Source organism: Bactrocera oleae, chromosome 4 (genome assembly GCF_042242935.1).
Source record: "Bactrocera oleae isolate idBacOlea1 chromosome 4, idBacOlea1, whole genome shotgun sequence".
Lineage (NCBI taxonomy): Eukaryota > Metazoa > Arthropoda > Insecta > Diptera > Tephritidae > Bactrocera > Bactrocera oleae.
Window position 1 is genome coordinate 45,672,493 of NC_091538.1, and position 23,450 is coordinate 45,695,942.

Sequence of the window (23,450 nt, forward strand, 5' to 3'; positions counted from 1 at the left end):
GAAGGCAATGGTCTGTTTGGTGGGATCAGAAGGGTGTTAATACTAATCGCTACAGACAACAAATGATCAATTTGAACCATGCATTGATCGAAAAACGACCAGAATGGGCCAGAAGACTCGCCAAATTTTGTTACACGATAATGTTCATACTTGGCTAGGAGCTGTAACCCCACCCGCCGTATTCACCAGACTTGGGCCCCTTCCGATTGCCATTTGTTTTCATCGATGGAACTCGCATTGGCTGAGCAGCACTTCTTCGCAGCACAAATTGCCAGAAAGGTGGTTAAATTTTCTACAAAGCAATGTAGTAGTAGCAGTAGCCATATTACATATATTCTACAATAATTTATAAAAAAAAGTTTTACATATTAAGGTTTGCTAGGTTAAGTTCGAATGCCATAGGTATAATAAAATCCCACTAGATGGCGCCCGAATCGATCGATTAAGACTGTATAAATAATTTTAAGACTGACGAAATAATTTTAAGCTAGGACACAACGGATTAGCAAAAATTGCAATTCGCTCAGACACAGTCGAACGAACGCTTAGGCCGCGAATAGCTGTATCGATATTTTAAAATTTCGGATGAAAATGCTAAAATTATATAGATTAAGATAAAGCGTGATTACATAGTCACCGAATTCACCAAATAAAATATTTTTAATGCAAAACACTTTAAAATTAAAAAAAAATTCTTCCAAATGACGCCACTTACACCAGTGGAGTTCAAATATCGTACTACCTTTCGGACTCAACGAAATTAAGCGAAGAACAACAGCATTGAACACGCGACAAAAATTCATTAGACAACCAAATACAAAAATAATAAAAGAAAAAGATCGATTCAGGTGAAACTCACCGCTACTTCAAATTGGCGATTCGGGAATCCGTAGACATTGAAATCGTCGTATATACCATCGAGTAGTGTCGAGTCATCTGAATTAAGAGATGATTTGCCAACGTCAGCGGCAACACCTCCATCGCCAGCACCAACAGCATCAGAACCGAAAAATGCCTCAGACGTTGCGCCGGTTTTTTGCCTTTTCATTGCCGTCGACGGCGATGATTTTGCAATATGACTTCCGTGATTTAATAAACGATGATCATCAGACGGCGACATGGAATTTACGGGAGTGGTAGCAGCTGTTGTCTGCCACTCCATTGTTGTTGATACTATGGGCGTTTGCGTTGCCGTTGTTGTTGCTGCCGTTGCAGTTGCCATCGGTATGTTATCGTTGTGCGCGGCCAGCGAGGATGTTGAAGACGAGGTACGCGTGCGCACATTGTTGTCATTGTTGTTAGCATTGTGATCCTTTAGCTTCTTGTGCTTCTTATGTGCGCGGTGATTGTGCTGATGGCTACTCTGATGTTGTTGCTGTTGATGTTGTTGTTGTTGTTTCTGATGTTTGCGTTTGCGTTGCTGATGGTGATGACGTTCACGTTGTCTACCGCCGTCAATGCTGTGCTTACCTTTGCCTTTATTGCCGTTGTAGTTGTTGTTGTTTCCATTGCTGGCGCTATTAACATTCACTGTATCGCCTGCTGGTGGCAACACCTCCTCGTGATTTAAAACGTTCTCGAGCCGTCTGGCGTTTGACGCGCTGGATGCTACCGGTGGAAAACGTTTTATTATGGCGAAATTGTTGTTGTTGCTGTTCTCCTGCTGGCGCTTGCTGAGCTCCATTTCATTTTCATGTTGTCTCCGCTTCTTGTTGTGATTTGAATTTTTATTTGCCTTATGTCTAGACGGCAAATGGTAGCTTCTTCGTGACTCCAACGGTGTTCTTGTTGAATCATCGCTACTACGCCGATGATTGCCTGTCGATTTTGCGCCAACGACGTCATCCAACCAATCGTCCAAATCATCATCGTCGTCATTATTCGCAACAGCATCGTCAGCAGCAGTAGCATCACCATCATCTTCACCGTTGTCTTCGTCGTCTTCGTTAGCTTCGTCTTCATCCTCTCCGTCGTTGAATTCATCATCGAAATTATCACGACTAAAGTGGTTGTGATGTTTTCGGCTATTCATTCTTACATTACTAATAATCTGTATACGCTGTTGGACGGGTTTCTCTGTGTCATGTTCGACATTGGCCGTTATTAAAAGTCTTCCCGGTTTCTCTACACGTCTATTTAACTGAGGCTTCTGTTGGCTTTGACTTTGCATTATAATCAATTTTCTTTGGTTTTGATTTTGTATTTGCATTTGGTGTTCAACACCTAAATTAACATTTGTAATTTCGCTACTTAAACTACGTATGTCGCGTGGCGACTTGCCTTCGTTGAAGAATGCGGCAGCGCTGTCGCCTTCAACGGCTTCTTCACCACCAGCACCGGCACCGAATGCGCCAGCGGTGATGTGCCTATTCATTCGTAACTGTTCGTTGTGTGGTTCGTGTCCACGGTAAATCTTCGGTTGGCCACGTTGCTTGTGTCGCTTGGCCGCTCCACACTCCGGAGCGCAGACACACTTTGGACGGCCCTTGCGCTTGACACACTTCTTATTCCAATCGCATTGCATGCTCTTGCAGCTAACTATATTTGGAGGGAGAGGTAAGAATAGGTTTCTATAGATAAAAGTTATCGAATACCATAGAATAATATAAATCTATGAGTATAGATCTAAAAGTGAACAATAGTCCGAGCAAAATTACTTACGAGCACAAGGTGAGCAAGTCATTCCATCGCCAACGGTTGTTGTGAAGAAGAACTCTACATCGGTAACGTCACGATCCGTGTAGAAAAGCTCCGGATAGCGACAACACTCGGCTTTGGTGCTGTTCCTCAAGTAAATCTCGCTACATTTGCCATTACTTTGTGACGAACGCCAGCAGGCGCCGGCTAAAAAATTAAATAGATAGATTAGGAGGTAAAAACAATGAAGGACAACAGAAAATGAAAAATAAAAAAGCTAAAAGCTAAAAGGGCTAAGTAGCAATAAAGACGAGCAAAGAACTTGGAGATGTCTGATAAGCCATATTATGAAACAAATAAAGAAGAATTAACTTTGGATGTAACCGAACAAGAGACAAACGCGAGGAAGTAATTCAGGTGTTGGCAAAACTATAAATTAAAACATTTTGTGTATGATTTAAAAATTTATTATTTTTATTCGACCAAATTGTGAATCGATTGCAATTATATTTGACTTCTTAGTAGGTCATGGTTTCCCTTAGACAACAATTTACTTTATATTAAAATCAAAGTAACTAATAGAATCCATAATCATATCAGTGCTCGGAGAATACAGTTGTTACTAATTTTTACTACCGAATGATTAGTCGAAATATTTACTCTTAATTTTATTGGAATATTTTGCGCTTACTTAGTGATCAAGATAAAAAGTTCGCTCAGTTTCATCAAAAATTTTCTAGTCCGGATATATTCGACTAGGTATTTTGGGCAAGGTCTGCTATAATTTAGTCACATTGCCTTCGATAATGAGATAGTGGACGAGATTCCCAAGAGTGGTGTACGGCTGTCACCATAAAACGTGATCGACATTGGTAAACCTCTGCATATCCAACGATCTAGACAGGATCATTGCAAGGAAGATTAAAACGCGATAGAACGATCGACTTGAGTGCAAAACTACAAAAGTCGTATACAAAATACTAAGTTCTTACTTGCACTCGATGGAAGAAACTGTAGGAACATGATTGGAATACTCACTGGTCACAGTCTGGTGGCGGCACAGGCCTGCAGAATGGGGCTGACAGATCGAAAAGACTGCAGGAAATGTCAAGCACAAGGTACTAGGGAAACAATGGACCATCTCTTGTGCACTTGTCCCGCATTGGTAAGGCAACGTATTAAGCATTTGGGGACCTCACGGTATGAGACGCTGGAAGAGGGATCCTTAGTGAGGCGACAGGATCTATTGACTACTCCTCATGGACCTTATAACGGCACTCCATCTGCTATCGCAAATAACTAAAACTGGTCTATGTGAGGTTCATTAATGTAGCCTAACTTATATATTTACAGATATATGTACAATATATAAGGTCAAACGGAAGTTCGAACATCATTATATTAGGTTTATGGGAGCTAGGGGAAGTACTGAAGCGGGGCGGGTGTGGATAATATCCCATTTTTATTCGGAAATCAGTCATTCTAAAACTGTTTGATATATATAGGGCACTATATAATCTAACTCCAATAGGTGCAACAAGTTGAGAAAGTGTAAAAATAATAATTTTAAACGCCAAATTATTGTTATGGTGCTTAACAAACCGTTTACTCAGGTAAAAATCGTACTTCCGATTTCAGTGTCATGCTTTCAATTCAAGTGTGAGATATATGCTCATAAGCGGTAGATACAAAAATAAAGTCAATAATAAAAGCAACAGCCAACTGATTCATAAATTGAATAAACAAATCACTTATGGATTTTGCAGTCGAAGAAGTTGCCGGGGCGCTTGGCGAGCGTAAACAAGCGTGCATGTGCGGTCATTAATTCCCACGCGCGGCTGCCATTCATTTCGTAGAAACTCATAGAGTGCAGAAACAGAAGATTTAAATATGCAAATGCTAAATATATACCACAAATCCATATACACACACAGACAAACAACTGTATTAGCGTGATAATTTATTAAAGATTTATGTCCATTTCGATTGCGTTGGCCGTAAAAGGAATTTGCCAATGCTTCAATCACCACGCTTACCCATAAAGCCTATTGCTATTTCTATTTCTACATATTTTCTATTCTCGTTCATTTGTTTATGTCTGCCAATTTTTATGAGGTGAATTTTATTTTATAAGCCATTTATTTGTTTTGGATTTCGCGGAATCAACAAATTTTAGACTGAATGACTAGATTTGATACAATTCTTCAATGATTCTTATTTCCCACAGCTATTAAAAGTGGATGAATGTTTGCCTTTGTCTTTGATGAATTCGGGCATAGTGTCGACGAAATGACGGTCATGAAAGTTGCTTTTGTATAGGTCGCCAAAATCAGTGTCAAGTTTGTGAATAAATGAGATATAATTTGGTTATTGAGATTGTAAAGGGTGTAAAGGGAATTTTTTTGACATATGTGATTTTCAAGAAGAAATAAAACGTATATAATTTAATGTTGTAGTCAAGAATTTAGCTTTATTATGAAGATAGGGGCTTGCCATTATATTTTAAAAATGATTTCGGTTAAGTGACCGCCACGGCTGTTTCGAATAAATTCCAGCCGAGAGGACAAATTTTCGACCACTTTTTGCAACAATTGGAGTCGTATGTCGGCAATAACTTCAAATATTATAAAAAATTCATTCAAGACGTCTATCATCTACGCAGATAAGTAGACAAGCGACTTCGCAATACACCAAAAATATACCCCAGCTATGTTAAGTCCCACGATCTTGGAGCCCATACCACAGGCCCACGACGCGACATAATGCGCTCACCAAAAGTTGGTTGTAAAGCATGTAGCCCCGTCTTGTTGGATCCAAAGGTCGTCCACATCAACATCCTCAAATCAAGGCACAAAAAAGTCATTAAGCATATCTCTATAACGTTTCCCGTTGACGGTAATATTATGACCGTCTTCATTTTTGAAGAAATATGGACCAATGATTCCCTCTGCTCATAATGCACCCAAACAGAAACTTTTAGAGGATGTCGGCGTCTCAACAATGACTTGTGGGTTAATGTCACTCCAAATGTGACAATTTTGTTTATTAACGTACCAATTCAACTAAAAGTGAGCTTCAACACTGAACAAAATTTTCTTGTGACTTGCGACTCGCTTGATGGTCGTTCGGCTTCAATTCTTGCACGAATTGGATTTTGTGAGCCCGCACACCAAGATCCTTCTGCAAAATCGGGGATGGGCACAGATCCAATACTTAAGCACCATAGAAGATGTACTTATTCGGGTTGTCTTCGATACTCTGCTTCACAGCAGCAATAACGTCTTCAGTGCGGACAGTATGACATCTCTGAGGATGCACATTGTCCATTAAAGTAAAGTAGTATGTTAGTAATAAATTTGAACGATTATGGCTCGTAAGTCTGTTCATTATGAAATGTTAAACCAAACTGAGCTGTAAATATTGATCAAATCCGAGGCCAAGAGATTGAAAGGAATAATATTTCTCTTGCTATCGAGTTTTATAAACAAATCTAGAATCATACAAAACTTACACGGCTGTGTTTGTTGAGGAATTAAAACCACAGCTTCAAAACTTCTTACAATTTCCTTTTTCGCATGGGCGAGGATCCCCATTGTTGAGTTAACTATTGTGGTGTTCGAGAAAAATATGGAGCGTAGTGTTAATTTTCCTAGTTCAGCGATTACATATGAAGGGGCTATTACCGAAAATAAACTCAAAATGTTTAGATCTGTCTACATTGGATAGATCATGTGAAGTGAATTTGGCTGTTTTTAGGAAAAGAGGTGAAGATATTACTGGTTCGTCGCAGGGCAATAATTTGCTCAAAAGGGCTGTGTGAGTAATATTAGCATTGCTTACAACACGGCAATTCCCACATCTAGTTCCAGGTTAAAGGGAATTTAAAACAGTGCATGTTTCGATACTATTGATGTTTAAGCTTTTCTAATGGAAGCAACTTTGCAGTGAAATTATTCTCTGTCCGTTACAGCTGGGCTACCATCGGGTTTTGCCCTGGTACAATATCCTTTTGGCCCAAGAGCGATTTCAAGAGATACAGTAAGCTCTTTGCTCTTTGAGTGAGGCTAGTCGCTCTCTTGTTGTAGAGATTCTAACGGGTCATTGCCCTATCGCTTTAAGGTTGAAAATGTCATGCTGCAGAAGCTGTATGGAAGAAGACGAAATGGAAGCGTCTCTACACTCCCTTTTTGATTGTCCCGCGTTTGTGAGATCAAGACTAAAACATTTGGGGGCTCATTAAACTGAGACCAACCTAAACTAGGTTCTTTTGTCCGAATCCCGACTGAGAAACCAAATCTAAAATTATAGAAGTTTTTTCTGAAAGCGATCATCGACAAGTAATGCCAATAGTAGTATCGGATAGTATTGCGGACATGGCAAAGCTTCTCATAAATCATTAATCAGGCTTTCGTTGACAAGATAATACATTCAGGACCTTCCACGTCAGGAACAGTGTACAACCCATGAATTCAAGACGCATCATTACTAATAGTTCGAGCCGCTCTTACGATAAAATATAAAGATATAAATAAATAAAATAAGACAAATAAAAAATGCTAAGTGGTTATGGAAGGATTTGAACTCACGACCTATCGAGAAATAGTTACGCACACGAGCCACTTATATCCGACCATCGATTTTACCTTGTAAGGCGAATATAAATTACTTAATGGGGATAGTTAATAAAGTACGCGTTTCCAGTCGTAGTTAACCCTTCCTTATCCATTCTAATACCGTTTTCACACCTCTATTTCATATAACCATTTTGCTGTGTACTCGTTAAGGCATTTGTCTACATTAGCCTAAATGACATGATGGTTGGGAATCAGTTAGGACATCAATGTCACTCATTAAGATGTAACGTCGCAGACACACATACACGCACGCAGGCGCGTACGCGCTAACATGCCAATTACATGCATTCTCACAACAACAATAACAACATTGATTACTCACCATCAACTAGAGGCGTCGCATTGAATGCCAATGCCATAAATAATATTGCCGCCAGTGTTGAGAGCACATTAATGCGTCCATTCCCGGCACTGACTGACGATGTGTGCCACCGTTGCAGCATTGTTGTTGTTGTTGTTGCTTTTGTTGACAGCCGCGCGACCACCAGCGATAAATCTTGCCAATTGCTGTCACTGCAGCGACGGCTGCTTTGATTACACGCCAAGCTGCTGACATATAAATCGTGTTGTTGTTGCTGCTGCTGCTGCTGCTGCGGCGCTAGCCGAGTTTGGCTGTTGGCGTGTTGACGGATCTGTCTTTGTCTCCATTGATGGAGACGCTGCGCGATTTGGCATCGCCTGCTTGACACTTTATCATAATTTCGCCGTTGATGGCTCGTGTCATCAAAGCGTCCACCGACGACTTGGCGTCTCTGCGTTAGCGCCACGCTGTCACGCGGACGACTGTCGTCGCGCGTATGGCAAGGTGTGTGCGTCAGTAGATGGCCGACGCAAAAAATAAATAATTTAAATATTAATTTAATTTCACATGTAATTCGTTTAGCGTTGATTATTTGATTAATTGCATTGTTTAATGTATTTTTGGCATTAGCGCAGCGGTCCTCTGCCTCCGCAATTGCAGCGCGTCGCTGTAGTTGGCGAGCTCTTCGCGTTGCGTGCGTATGCGTCATGCTTGTGTGAACTCTGCGCTTGTATTTGTAATTGGATTTGAGAAATGTTAATGTGTGAGTTGTATTTGTTGTATTTCTAACAGATTTGGTAAATGCCGCGATTTTGCACATTTTCACTGATTCGTAATTTATACGATTTTCGTGTGTTTGAGTTAAGAGACTCGTTTCTTTGAACAACGGGGAAGATTTGGTGGTTCAAAGTGGTTGCCTCATAATTTTCACTGGAAAGAAACCAAAAGTAAGATTGCTGTTAGATAAATATTTTTATATCTAGCGGTAACAACTGTTGAAATAATTTGGTTTTCGTTCAAATGATTGTGTACGCTCGCAACTTGTGGCACAAGCTAGAGTGCTTTTATTCACCTAGCGGTAAAACTTAAAATTAATCGAGATGAAAGTATAGTTAAATATATCTTAGTATGAAGAGACTAGTGTGGTTACCATCTAGCCGTGAATAGAGAAGAGGTTTAATACCGGGGATGCTACTACCTTTAAGTATATCGACGGGACCAATATGGACTACGGAGGGGCGGGGGGTATAGTCCAATGATCTTGACATCTAGTCTTCTTCTATCTGTCTAAAAAACTCAACCAGCACCTTTCAAGCGGGAGTACTAGGTATAGAGAAGGCAATTCAATTGAATAACTACGAGAGGATACAGAAAGCTGCGGCATTGCTGGCCATGTCGACGCCACAGAATAATCTACAATTGCAGGAAAGCATTAAGATCATTGAGAACCGACCTCCACTTGTCCATAATATCGAATACGCATATCACAGGAACATTTTCGGCAACGAGAAAGCAGCCGAGTAGGCAAAACTTAATGTAGAAAAATCCATATCTCATGACTTTTTAAAACTATAGTTCATTGTTTGAAGTTATCGTCGATGGATCAGTTAAATTGTGCAATAAGCGTAGTACCACACTTGGAATTTCGTATTTTTGCGATGCCTTCGGATCGGACCATAACTACAACTACTGCTCATGTCAGTTCTCTTAACTTTGTATTATATTAGTTAACTCCAGAATCAAATATCAAAATTGGGGCCCCTGTGGTCCTGTGGCCCAATATTCTAAATATATGGTCGTATAATTCAGAAATCGTAACAAAATCGAGCAGGAATGATTGGTGTAATGCACTGCCGAAAATTTATAGTATTATATCGGACCATACATCCTCTTGACTCCATGTACCGAATCCATGCATTTTCAATAAGATTTAAAACAATGTTTTGTAAATTCCTGAAAATATTTCACAGCCTATTAATTCTTAGAAATTACGAGAGTATTTTATAATTTTCTCAAGTAATATAATATAATATTTTGCTTTGTTTTATGCACTATAGCTTAAACCTTCGCAGGATCGCGATACTTCCTTATAAGTCAATGCCGAACTTCTTAAATTTGTATATAAAAGAAACTTCTTAAAGGCCGTTCTAATAAAAAGTCAATCATTTTTCGGAATGAAAAGAAGATCTTCTTTGTTTTGGAACAGCGCTTGCAAAGCAAGGTCTTAGAGTATCTTTTATAAACTCCTTGTTATCCTATACATGGTATGTGATGGCAAAATCTGAATCGGTCGAAAGTGTGTCTATCACCAGAAAGGTCGTGGAATTAAACTCCATGGGCAGAAGAGGAAAGTAGAGAATGAAGGCCAAAAGCCAGAAAATGTAAAACTTTTGAGCGGATTCTTTATAAATTCCGAAAATAGCATAGAATCCTTGGCCAAATATCTAGCTAACAAGATTTCGTACCAAGAAAAACGTTTCAGACAGTTTTCTAATTGCTTGACTTAGTAGAGTTTGAGCACGCGTCAACGATGGAGACCAACAAAGAGAAAATCAGAGAAAAAGAAATCCAGGTGACTAATGATGTGAATACAGGCTGGGACTGGGAGGCCAATTATGAAAAATATCGATAAAATTATGGAAATCGCTGCTGTTTTGAGTTTGGTGAGAATATCCGGAAATTTCTACTAAAAGCTGTTCTCCCACTGTCAAACTCCTAATTTCCACCTGTACCGTCAACAATTGGACCGTCTGAAGGCAGCAATATCCCAGAAACGGAAAGCTTTCACCAATAGGAGAGGAATTTTGTTCTATTGTATTATGGAAAATCTCCGGGAGCTTGCTAGACAGGTTCTGCTAAATCCACTTTATAGCTCAGACCCGGCACAAAGCGATTGCTATCAGTTGGCAAATGTTTTTCTGGTGAAAAATTCGACTCACGGTAACCTTGGGAAAATCGCTGGTCCCAGGGACGAAGGCACAAATAATGGATTTCTTTTTACTAAACCTTATAGAAGAAATTATCACCTAGGAAAGTTTCAGTGGTACTCTGTGAGGGTAATATACTTTAGTAAGCACCTAGAAACGATTGGAAATATATAGATGAACCCATAGTTTTCAGTCCAATTAGTGCTACTGTTTAATTCCAGACCAAGGACCATTTTCGTGCTTTTAAAAGGGCTTAATTCGATGTCCGAGCTGGCAGCTACATCAAATGAATAAATTTGGCTGTTATACTAGTCCAACATAATATTGGAAAGGTTTTATAAATTCCCTGAACGTGTTTTCCATTAAAACACGATACGAAAAAATTTCACAATAAGGAAATTTAACTTTTATTTTTTTTTTCAAGAATTTTAATTGACCGATAAACGCGATTCGGAAAATGCTGGAATAAAATATTCGTAAATACAAATCCACAGACATATTTAAGCACATACACACGTATCTGTTATTAAACAAATACCACAGGTTGGCGTTGCGAATGCAATTTGACGGTGGCAGCCGCGCAGAGCCAGTGAAAGAAACGCGAAAGCAGTAAAATATCTAAAATAAAAACAACAAATCCGAAAAAGAAAATCGAAAATCCAAAGTCTGAATCATAACAAGTATGCATTCAGTATAGGCGTACATATGTACAATATATTACAACGTCTGTTTGTTTGTATGAGAGTGTGTGCGCTGGTATGCATGCGCTTGAAACAACCAAGTTAAAAATAGCAACAACGTGAGGCAAAAGTGCGCTCATTGGCGGCCGGCAACATTTTTGGAATGCCATAAACCAAGCGTTCGCAATGCAAGCAAAATGAGGAGGCGAACAGACAACAGACAGCAAACGGACATGCTTAGCCGCGGCGGACGGACGCGCACGCGGTTGGAGGAGAGCGCGTAGGAAGGGAGGCGATACAAGTAAGTCCAGACGCATGTGGGCTGACTGCAAGCACAATGCGAATAGCCAGCCAGTCAGCCAACTAGCTGGCTGTGGCCAACCAACCAATGTTTGTCTGGTCAACTGGATGGCCTACGAATGACCATTGGCGCGTGCTCAAATGCGTTGGTGTTTGTTGACGACTACCTGCGTGCGTACGCTTGTGCACTCAGGCAATACCAGCCAAGCGTGTTGCTGCAGTACTCTTAGCATTAATGCAATAATTTTCGGTATATTCCAAGAAAGCTGCTAGGTCGGCACGTTATCGTCGTCTTGCGCCAAACTTATGGACGTTACAACCCAACGACCGGCCAGTCAGCCGTATGCACACACGTTCGCCTGCTCGGCTGGCCGTCGCAGTAGGTCGTTAATCGTTTACGAGGAAATGTAAAAGTGTGCATTTCAGCTTCATTATCAGAATCGAATGCGAGTGGCGCGTTGTCTGATGACTGCCAGTCGGCTGTCTGACTGACTAGTTGGTCGGTTGGCCGGCTAGCTGACTGCTTGGCTGGTTGGTTGGCTGATTGGCAGCAGGCAGTGGTCGGCGCTGCAGCTGCCGTCGTCTTCACTGCGGTCATTCAGCCAAAACTAGTCAAGCAGCCAAGCAACCGGCCGGCCTTTGGACCGGTTGGCCTGGCCGTTCACTAGTCGCAACATTTCTTGCGTTGGCGCGAAAAATGCAAAGCTAACACAAATGCAAAAAAGAAAAAGCAAAAGCCAGAAACAAAAAGCAAATGCATTGCGCGCACTCATACAAACATATAGATGCGCTTGCGTGGCTTTGTGCGTTTGCCGTTGATGACGTCGTTGCTGTGGTTATTTTTGTCACAACCATTTCAATTTTGCTATTTGTTATTGTTGCGTATGCACAGCAGCGTGACTCGCAGCGCACGCACGCACACATGCACATACATGCAACGTGCAACACGCACGCCCTTGGCCAGTCTTTGCTATGGCATTTAGCTGCGAGCGCATGACTTGGGATTTTCTTTCTGCTCTACGCTTCCAGCTACTTTTCCAGCGCAGACTTGCTGGCTTTATATTTAGTAAGCCATCAATGCTTTGTTGTACATTCCCACATACATACAGGGTGCATTCATAGCACACTCATAGGTGCAACTGCAGTTCAAATACTCATGTAACTAACACATATGTTTTAGTCACATGCTACATGAAAGAACATAATAAGTCCCAAGAGACGTAAACTTGATTTTACGATCAGTAGCCGTTATTACTAGGCCTGTTTGAAAGGTCGACAGGATGCTTTAGCGATAGCTACTGTTTATAATCGTCCCTTAATATGGTTGATTGTTTGAGTTTTGTCGTTGGAACTTGTATCTGACGACGTACAAGAGGCATAAAATAAATATATAAAAATATTTTCTTGTTCTCTTAAGGCCCACATCCCTAGAGCGATTGTTAGAAGGAAACTCAACCTTTTCAAGGCATAATATTCATATTCACATTTATAGAGGACCACATTATAGTTATTTAGCGGAGTTCCTAACCTTCTTTTTCTTGTCTTAGAATTTATATGTTCAGTTCGTCAACAACTTCGCTACACGACTTAATAGATGAATGCCTTTTAAATACTTTGGTTGTTGTTAAAATGTTTTACGAAATGCTGCTGAGTTGACGGTCCTTGGACGATTAAATAATGGGGCCCGTAAAACCAACTTTCGTGCGAACGGTGAACATAGAAATCTAAGAAAACGCAAAAAGCGGTAAATAAAGGGTGTTTTCTTTTAGATACCTGGTTTTCAAGAAGAAATAAAATGCATATAACTTAGTGACCTGCCTAAGAATTTAGCTTTATTATAAAGAGAAGGGTTAGCCATTATGTTTTAATAATGATTTAGAGCAAATGAAAAAATTCTAGTCGAGAAGTCCAAAGAAGAATTTTCGACCACTTTTTGCAGCAACAGAGACAGTTTCTTAAAGGCGGAAATACGCTCGGAAAATGCGGTTGCCTGCCGATGTTCGATTGCTATTAAAAATAAAAGCTTTTATATAGGTTGGAGTGGGGATCGAGTTCTAGTCTGCGTAAATAAAGCACGTGCTTCTTATCAGAAACTCACGAATAATTACAGCTCCTAGACTATCTTAAATAACAGTTTTAAGAGATAAGGTGTTAAATATTCAGAGGTGAGCATTTTTAAAGGAAAAGGAAAACATTTTCTGATTGTAACGTAATGACTTCTCATTCTGCTTGCCAGTTTAGTAAAGACGAATCCGCTTGGTATATGAAAAACTTGAAGGGGAAGTGTTTGCTGAGCTCGGGAACATCAACAACAATGTCAACAATTCGAAATCACATTATTTCAGTTTTCAATAATCCTCGGAATTCAGTTCGTTGGGAATACACTGCTGTTAAGAGTAAGCTACGTTTTATAACTCCCGATGTAGTACAGCATTGAATGAAATATATATCTGATCCAGAGTCGACAATACAAGAAGCAGTTAGAGAGTTATGAACTTTGTATTATTATCCTTATCTATAGCATCCATTTCCATGAAGCTCAATAGAAATGTATTGCAATTTAGTTTTATCTACCCTGAACAGGGTATACTAAGTTTGCACCGATGTTTGTAACAGCCAAAAAGAAACGTCTGAGACTCTATGAAATATATATGGTATATAAATGATCAACGTGACAGGCCGAGTTGATTTAGCCATGTCCGTCTGCATACGAGTGTAAGCGAACTTTTTCCTCTTTTTTGAGATATCGACCTGAAATTTTGCACACAACGTTTTTTTACCAGGAACCGTCGATATCGGGCAACTATAGCATATAGCTGTTATATTATATTATACAAACTGACCGGTAGAACTCAAGCCCTTGTATGGAAAACTTTTTCTATTTAAGATATCTTACTTTAAGAAACCTGGCATGGATTATTGTCCAAGGCAACGGTACAATCTTCACAGCAATTTCTTTCAAGTGGAACCACTTTTGAATTTATGAAGGGTATTATAGCTTTGGTACAATCGAAGTTAAAGTTTCTTCTTGGTTTTTATTGAATATTCCAAAGGCCTTATCCAAGACAATGGATTTATACGACCTGAATCTCTCTCTACTCAATCAAGAAGTGAATCTCAAAAATAATTGTACATATGTATGAGTACGAGTACTCCTCAAGAACTTTTAAAACGCTTCCCATCCGAAAGGCCTTAGAGTCATTCTGAGAAATCTTTTAAGGAAAAAAATGTGTCAATATGCAACTTTCAGCTGTAAATTTATGGGATTTACCAAAATATCGGAATTCATACACTTTTCTTAAGGTTTTCCAATAACAAATTAAAGCTTTGCAATAAAATTTGCACAATTACAAGTGCGGCTGAGTAGAGCTTGAGGAGTATAGGGGCGTTTAAAGTGGCAAACGCAACCAAATAGAATAAAAAAATTTATGATTATGAATAATATAGAAATACAAAAAATAGCACAGCGCCTTATATGTGCGTTGGTTTATGTGTTCACACACACACATATATACATGTATGCACAAGAGTCAACCATCAATGCTCAAGGACGTTGCTTGCGCTTAAGGAAATCAAATTAGAATTGCTTTTCATCCTGTTGCATGTACGCCATAAAAGAACACAATCAGCAACAAGCGTGTACACAATGTGTTAGTGTGTATGTTAATACTAAACACTAAAAAGTTACAATGTTGTAGCAACAGCAGCAACGGCAACGTCAACTTGAGTCACGTTCCATTGCCTCTCCGGCGGCGACAACACATTGTCGATATGCTGTCGTGCACATTTGTTTGCTAATAAATGTGTAAAGTGTAGGCAAAACAATAAAAACAAAGCATACGCAGTTACAATGATGCCTCAACAATTGTTGCATATCCATCCGTCTGTCTGGAGCGCTGTCTGTTGGCAGCATATGTTGCTGTTGATGAGTTCAGCACGCTTATACTCACACGGCTGTGGTCGAACCTAGATATATATATATATAGAAACACATACATATATATATATATATATGTATATATGTATCCTCTCATACATATAAATACATTCGAGTCCCATTCTATTGAATTTCCCTCCTCCGTCCACACACATGAACCACTTGGTACGTCATCGGCTTTGGGTGCTGTTGGTTTTGTTATTGCTTTCGCCGCGTTGGCTTTTTCCAGGAGCAGCAACAGGTTCTCTATTTTTATATTTATAATCTAGCGCTCAGGCATTTCCTGTTCGCAGTCAATCTTATTCCATCATATTTTTATATTTCTGCTTCTTCCGTTCGTTCGTTTTTTTTTATTTGACGAGACTTCTTATTTCGATTGCACTCGAGCTGAATTGTTGTTGCTTTTAATTGTCTGTCGGTTGCCAAGTGGCCCTTTTTAAAATGCCAAACTGGTCAGATCGTAAAATTGATTAGTCCTTACTTCAATATGCATACATTGCTAAATACATATTTACCTATATATATATATATATATATATGTATAATGTTGCATTATAATTCATAGCCCTTTAATATCTATACTCTGATCTGATCTCTTTCAACTTATCAGCTTAGGTATTGATTTTGCTTCGTCTACAGAATAGTTGTAGAGGAATAATCAGTAGAACTTTACAATAACCAATAGGCGGATGTAAAGTCCATTTAAATACTTAAGGATCATGAATAGAGGAACATTTCAAGGCTTGGAAACCGCTACTAGAGAGTGTTCTACAAAATTACTTTGTGTTAATGGGACTAGTTACAAATCAAAAGGCTTTTAAATTTAAGAATACCCCCAAGATCACATCTAGAGAAACTTTGTAAAGCAGAATCGACAGAGTACAGATCATGTATGGAAGGTTGTTTGAATTTAAAGAGAATTAGGCAACTAGGACAAAAAGTGCTTAGTTATTTTATAAATTACAACAAGTTATTAAATGTTGCTTTATTGGAGCATATGAAGCCTAATGATGGCTTTCGCGCGATCGCTTGGGTTTAGTTGTTCTACTGACCTCTCTTCTAAAGTTACCAACCACCCATAATAAAAAAGGTACCTTATTATGGAATTATTGAACCAATGTTCTATTCTGAAGAAATATCATTGCAATTGAAATATCCATGTAATGATCATTTGTTTAGTGTTCTTTGGCAATAATGTTCGAGAGGAATAGCAAAAAAATTCGAAAACGGAAATGTTAATGCTTCGACTCTTACGCATTTCGATTTCAGCAAGATGTCACGACATGCCATACAACTTATGTCACTTGGTCACAACAGTATTCGTGCTATCAACTGTTTCAGTGTTCCAACTTTAGATTTCTTCTAAGACTTTGTGAGTACTACCGATTCATAGACCGTATATAATAAAGATGCAATCAATAAGCAGATTCTTCTTAATGAGTTGAAAGGATTACCGAAATCTTTGGAGAGTCTTAGAATAATCGATTGCTGGCATCCTATCAATAATAGGGAGTGCCGGTTCAGAAATTTTGGTGACTTCAGTTAAAAATAAGACGCGTGACGTGGCACCAGCAATAATTGGTATTACAAAACAGAAACTAATATTTGACTCAAACGTTCTTATTTAAAAAAAAGCGAGCAAATAACCTGAACAGACTAAACTATAAAGGTTTGGGATGCAATTACTGTTTCAAAACTGTCGATATAACGAAACACCCGAAATCGCTACAAAAATCGAGGTTAGTCACCACCTGTTTAAACCATAAATGGTATCCCATATGAGGGATTTTTTAGTAGTTTTACTTTCACACATAATATCAAATCTCTGCTACTGCCCTTCTAATACGAATAAAGCTTATAAACTGTATACAGGTTAGGTTAGGTCGTAGGGTGTCCCGTCAGAGCACCTGCGATTGCGGCAAGTTAGATTTTGCTAAGAACGAGTAGTTGTAGACCAACGCTTGTCGAACTCACTGAATAACCATAGGAACGCTAGAACACAAATGAACATTTCGGATGAAATTGGGGTAAGGGTGCCCTGCTTAGCAAGCTTATCAACTTTGCAGTTGTCGACTTATTAAATATATCAGCAACCCTATCCACCGCTTTAAGAACAGAACCTCCCAAGAAGAGGGATTTTGTATCTGCTAGTAAATAAAAATAGCTTATTTATTTCAATTTATGGCTAATGCATTTCTATCTGCCCACTTGGTGACTACAATTAGATACCCTTGGGTGAGTTTCCCTTTTACCAAATGAGCTACATCGTTCACTACTACGATCCAGAGAAAAGACGTCACCTTGCGTGGTGCCTCTATTCAGTTTCCGAAGTGCCTGTGTACTTCCCCACTTCACCTCAACCGTTCTGTAGCAAAGAACGCTATAGATGATATGCTTGAGATCCAGCACAAATATCAAGAGCTCAGCCCTGCGGCCGTAAGTTGTTAAACGACCCTGTCGATATCAGGGAAGGTACCCACAGCAACTTCCTAAGTCAATTAATACATGTTTCCTATACTTGCGGTGTGCTTTTTCATTAGCACCACGAGCCACTTCTTCGAACGATGACAAAGTCCAAATACAGACTTAGCTGCAAAGCTAAGTGAAACAAAAAAGATACCAAAGGACTGAGAACAAATGCGTATAGAGCAACATACATTACCGAAAAACAGACCAACAAAAAGCTGTATTTTACAGTAGCTCGAATTCTTTGTCACTTCAATTCGGCCAAAATGCATCAGCAACTGTAAAATAAAAACAACAGCAGCAACTGCTTACAATTCAATTGCAGCAAAACGTTGGCTCAGCACCGGCACACTTGTGAAAAGTTCGGAAACGTATGCATATAAAGGGGGTGTGGTTTGGTCTTGTTACTACCTCTCACTCAATTTATATTGGAGTAACATGTCCAACAGACAAAATTCTATCAGAAAAGAGAGCAAAGTTTTCCTCGTTTTGGCAAAAATATCGTTTTTAGGATGTATTTTCTGACAACTTTTGACGTCCAAATAAAATATTGCTCTATCGCAAAGGATATCGACCTCTCTGGGTGCACTAGCTGTTTTTGTAGCATTAGATAAAATTTACCGTATTTTTGGTTAAATCATGTTGGATTGGGCCAACATTTGGGGTTTGACATGAAAAATGTTAATGAAAAATTTGAAGAATTTCATAAAATGAGTTCGACAGAATGTAGTTCGATTAGAATGACAAGACCGACTCAACAATAAATGGTGGTTATCTGTCATAGAATCGAGTTGAGTTGACAATCGATGTCATTACTTATTGCGAACCCAAATTGTGAGCCTTCTTGGTAATGTATATTCTTGATAACATATATATATATATTGTGATCAAAAAAAAAGTTGAATTTGTTTATAAAATATAAATTATTCCAATTCAATTTCATCCCCTTCAAAGTAATTCCCTTCCGAAAAAACGCACTTTTGCCAGTCCTCGAAACAGTTGGAATAGTACTTTTTCCGGCATGAACCTTATTCTATTCGATTTATATCTCCTCAACCCTGTCAAAATGCAGTATAACATGACAAAGTCGGACCGCATGCTACAGATGATCGTTGTCGTTATGGTGGTCGATTGATAGATTACCGACGGCTTTAGACTATAAGGAAAGGATTATTAGATGACTGGGTACGGGAATAAAAAGAAGTCATTCGGTGCTAAGTCAGAATTGGTGGATGACTTATCAAATCGATGTTTTGAGTGGTCAAAAATGTATTTGCAACACTAATAGTGTTCGTATAGCCAACATCAAAAATATCAAACTTTACGATAAAGTTTTAAATTGGCAGATTGCAACAATAGGTTCGTCAAATCCGAAAACATAAAAGGCAACGTACGTATCTGAATGGCTCCCTATAACTAGCATTAGATGACATCGCTTGCAATATCTAGTCCTTATCATATTGGACTTCACTGGTCATTCCAAGCTTTTTGCGAAAATTCGATCTTTCAGATATGTCTACTAAGCGAACACATAGAATCACAGAGTTATATGTACAACTAAAATTTCCCCCACCTGTCCGCCCTCATTGAAAGCCCCTTTACCTTTTGCACATACATCTGCATCCAGATAATCACTCACATGCCGCACAGGCTAATGGAGAGTGCATTTCAGGAATCAGCAAAGGTATTGTACACGGTACTGGCAATTTCTTTGCCCGATCACAATTCAACGCAGCAAACATAAAGACCAAGTCGAAATCGTCAATTTTCGTAAGTTCGTGCGCTTTTCTCCGGCAGCGTGTGTGCACGCGCTTATTTGCAGTTGCTCTTTGGTTGCACTTGTCATTTTAATTTTCGTTGCTTTTTCCCATTTCGTTTTTAAGTTTTCGTTGGTTTTTTTCATTCGTGCATTGTCTTACGAATTTTACAGTTTTGTGCACTTTATTGTCGTCTGCGAATTTTCAATCGCTCAAATTGAATTGTTTTCGGTTTTTCTGTGCGTGCATGCAGCGCACAGCGTTGCATTGAGCTGCGTCGCGTTGCATAAATCGAGCTGAGCTGAAATGGACTTTTTCGTCGGTGCAGCGGCCAATTTTGCTGCGTTTTTCTGCGTCGTTTGCCTCGCTTTTTTCGCCAGCCAACACCAACAATTCGGCTGTCCGTCCGATTGAAATGCAATCAGTTCTTGGTTCTTGTTTCCTTCGCTTGTTGTTATTTTTGTTGTCCGGTGACTCGTTAGCTTTTTCGAAAATTGCTTGCATTTGTCGTTGCTGCAGCCCTCATTGTTGTTGTTGTTGTGTCTGCATTTTTTGCCCAATTGTACTTTGGTTTTTTGCGGTCACAGCAACAATTGGCGACAGGTAAGTGCAGTAACGCGAACAACAACAACAGCAACCCCGTCTGTTGTCTGGCTACTTTGGTAATGCCCGAAATGCTCAGACATGCGGTCACTAGTGGATTTTTTGCGATTTTCGCCTTCGAAAGGCTTAAACACAAATTGCATGACTCACAAGCGTTCGGATCTGTAAGCGCTATTTAAAAGTTTTAAGAGATTCGACAGTTCTATTCAATTGAGACAAACCACGCTTAGTGGACAATTACTCTACTGGAAAGTATCAGTATTTGCATGGACTTTACCCTCTACTTAATTGGTTAGCTGTTGTGCTATGCAGTTATTTACCACCGAATACCACTATATTAGCCAACCCCTACTTCCTCATAAAACAATTTTGTACTTGGGTCTATTTATACTGCTTTGATGGCATTCGATATTAATAACACTTTCTTAATTGAGGGTATTTACACTTTTCCCTCTATATTACAACATTCGCTAATTGACTAAATTACTTAGCTTATGAACTATTTCAGCTTTAGTTTTTGGAACATATTTTTATAATTTTTTTATTGACATCTAAATACTGTAAGAAGTTGGGGGATTCCTTATACTGATTGGAGACTGCATTGATAACACCTATATTCTTTTGCATGAGACTTATTCCTGACCGCAGTTAGGCAATACATCCTTTGAAAGCAAAGTTCGCATAACCGATAGCTTTTATACTTTCCAACTAACCTCCACCGATATTCTCGAAATGGTTTCTCAATTGACCTATTTCGACCGCTGTGTTGCAAGTATTAAAAATAAAGCCCAGAAATTAGAATATCAAGGATGAAAGCATAATATCTACAGTTATCTTGAAGATAATTTACGAAGTTTCACCCTCCTTAAGAAGAAATGACAAAGCTCCAGTAGTATTTCAGCTTTTTATGAAAATTTCAGTAATTTTATTAATAAAACAGTATCCTTAATCGACGGGTGTATAATATATTTCATTTCATAAATACCTATTTAATGGCGGTTCAGTCGGTATATACTCCTAAATATCCTATTTTATACACTGAACAGGGTATATTAAGTTTGCCACGAAGTTTGTAACACCCAGAAGGAAACATCGGAGACTCTATAAAGTATCAACTTATATAAGTGATCACCGGGAGGAGTTGAGCTGATTTTGCCATGTCCGTCTGGCCGTCTGTATATACGCGAACTAGTCCCTCAGTTTTGAGGTATCGATGAAATTTTGCACACAATCTTTTCTCCCAATAAGTTGCTAATTTGTTGAAACCACTATAGTATACAGCTGCTATACAAACTGATCCTTGTATAGAAACCATTTGTATATGACAAGGTATCTTCACGAAATTCGGCAAGGATTATTTATTTACGAACAAATTGTTCAGATAGCATTACTATAGCATATAACTGTAATATATCTAATGTTATACTTTCGCTTAATTTTTCTAAGGAATCTTACTTTTTGACCGATATATACACTATACATTCAACTTAAAGTTTTCAATTCGATTTTTTTTCGCCAATTACATGTAAGGCACAAATACACACTGTTATTAGGACGGACGCTTCCTTAATTTCTTTAAGACAATTCACATATTGACCGGTATATACGGTGTAAAGTCAGAAAATCTTTCTATTAGATATATGGAGGCTAGGGGAAGTATTGAGCCGATGTTATCCATGTTGGGCATTACGATATATTATTTCCAGAAAACGATGCTCTCTGACTATCATTAAGGTAACTCACACATTAACCGATATTTTCGGTGAAATGTTAGTTATAGGCCCATAAATAGAAACTTAAAAAGTTGTGGTCCGACTTCGAGTATTTTTGAATGTGCGATCTGCATACGTTAAATACATTTGGTATGCAAATTTTGATTTCGATATCGTCATTGGCTTTCGATTAAATAATGTAAAGTGATATATGGTAAGCAGGCGTGTTTTAGTCCGATTTCGCCCATTTTAACAATATAACATAAGAAAATAATATCATGTTCTAAATTTGGTTAAAATCGTAAAGTAGTTACTGAGGTAGCGGGTTTCACCCAAAGTCGGGAAGTGCCACGCTTATTGACCAATTTCGCCACCTCCTATAGAGGATATCCATTCTCCGTACGATCAATTCGTTTGTTTATTATTTTATCATACTTTTAGTAATTTTGAACTGCCCCGTTATATGGGGTGGGGGGGGGGAGCGTGATTGATGGTCTGTTTCACAGTACATAAAGAAATAGCCGAATGACTGCCGTTCAGCAAGTTTGGTTGAAAAAGCTATAGTGGCAGGGTCACGCCCACTTTTAAAAATTTTTTAAAGCAATATATCCCACCACATTACCTTGTACTAAATAACGATTTTTTTATCTTCATTTGGGACTTAGTTATAGCCCTTTATATGTTTTTGCTTAGCGGAATTTGTGGGCGTGGCAATGGACTTTTCCCACCTAACTGCAATACTAACCCCCTAGAGTGCCAACGAACACGTGTATGTTTCATGGCGATAAATCAATTTTTACACTCTTTACTATGTAGCAACATGTTGCGAGGGTATAAAAAAATATTAGTAATATTTATCCTGAACACAAATGTCATACACATCTGTTTACTTCGACAACTAATCGTCTAATATATTATATAAGGTATGTTCAAAAGAAATTGATGTGTGAGCTGGTGCATTATCGTGATGCAGAATCCACGATTTGTTTTTCCACAATTCCGATCGTTTGAACCGTATTGCTTAACGTAAACGTTGCATAACTTCCTTGTAGTATTCCTTATTTACTGTGCGACCTTTTAATCAAAATTTAGCAATTTCGGAACAAAGGAGGAAATTTAGTGGCATGATGATTCGTCGATTTTCAAGAACAATTATTTTCACTGTTTCGATGTTTTCTTCGCTTGTTGACGTGGTCGTACCTTCAGGATGCTCATCGTCATCAACATCTTCTCGGCCTTCTGTAAAGTGCTTGTACCGCTTATATACACATTTTTGAGACAAAGTAGATTCGGTGAGCCACAGTCAACATTTCATCATGGCCTATCGAATAAGCAGCAGTATTGCTGCTGTTGTATTTTTCATTTTATCATTGTGTCCGGTTTCCCTAATGTACAAATAGTGTACTTGTTGTAAAATTTTGACACTTTAGAACTCAAAGATCTATGCTATTTCATTCAATATGTTTTGCATCGTGCTTTAAGACGTAATTTAATGC

At 38.8% G+C, this 23,450-nt stretch overlaps 1 protein-coding gene across 4 annotated transcripts in view; it reads right to left on the reverse strand.

The window, feature by feature from the left end:
* Positions 1-23,450, reverse strand: part of Fs (Follistatin) — a 70,074-nt gene that overhangs the window by 31,876 nt on the left and 14,748 nt on the right. For all 4 annotated transcript variants that reach the window (XM_014243899.3, XM_070107941.1, XM_036362712.2 and 1 more), the window contains 3 exons: positions 7,594-8,502; positions 2,662-2,844; positions 860-2,538 (listed from right to left, as the gene is read on the reverse strand). In XM_014243899.3, the coding sequence (XP_014099374.2) occupies positions 860-2,538; positions 2,662-2,844; positions 7,594-8,392 (2,661 nt within the window). In that variant the 5' untranslated portion in view covers positions 8,393-8,502. The remainder of the gene's footprint in view (positions 1-859; positions 2,539-2,661; positions 2,845-7,593; positions 8,503-23,450) is intronic.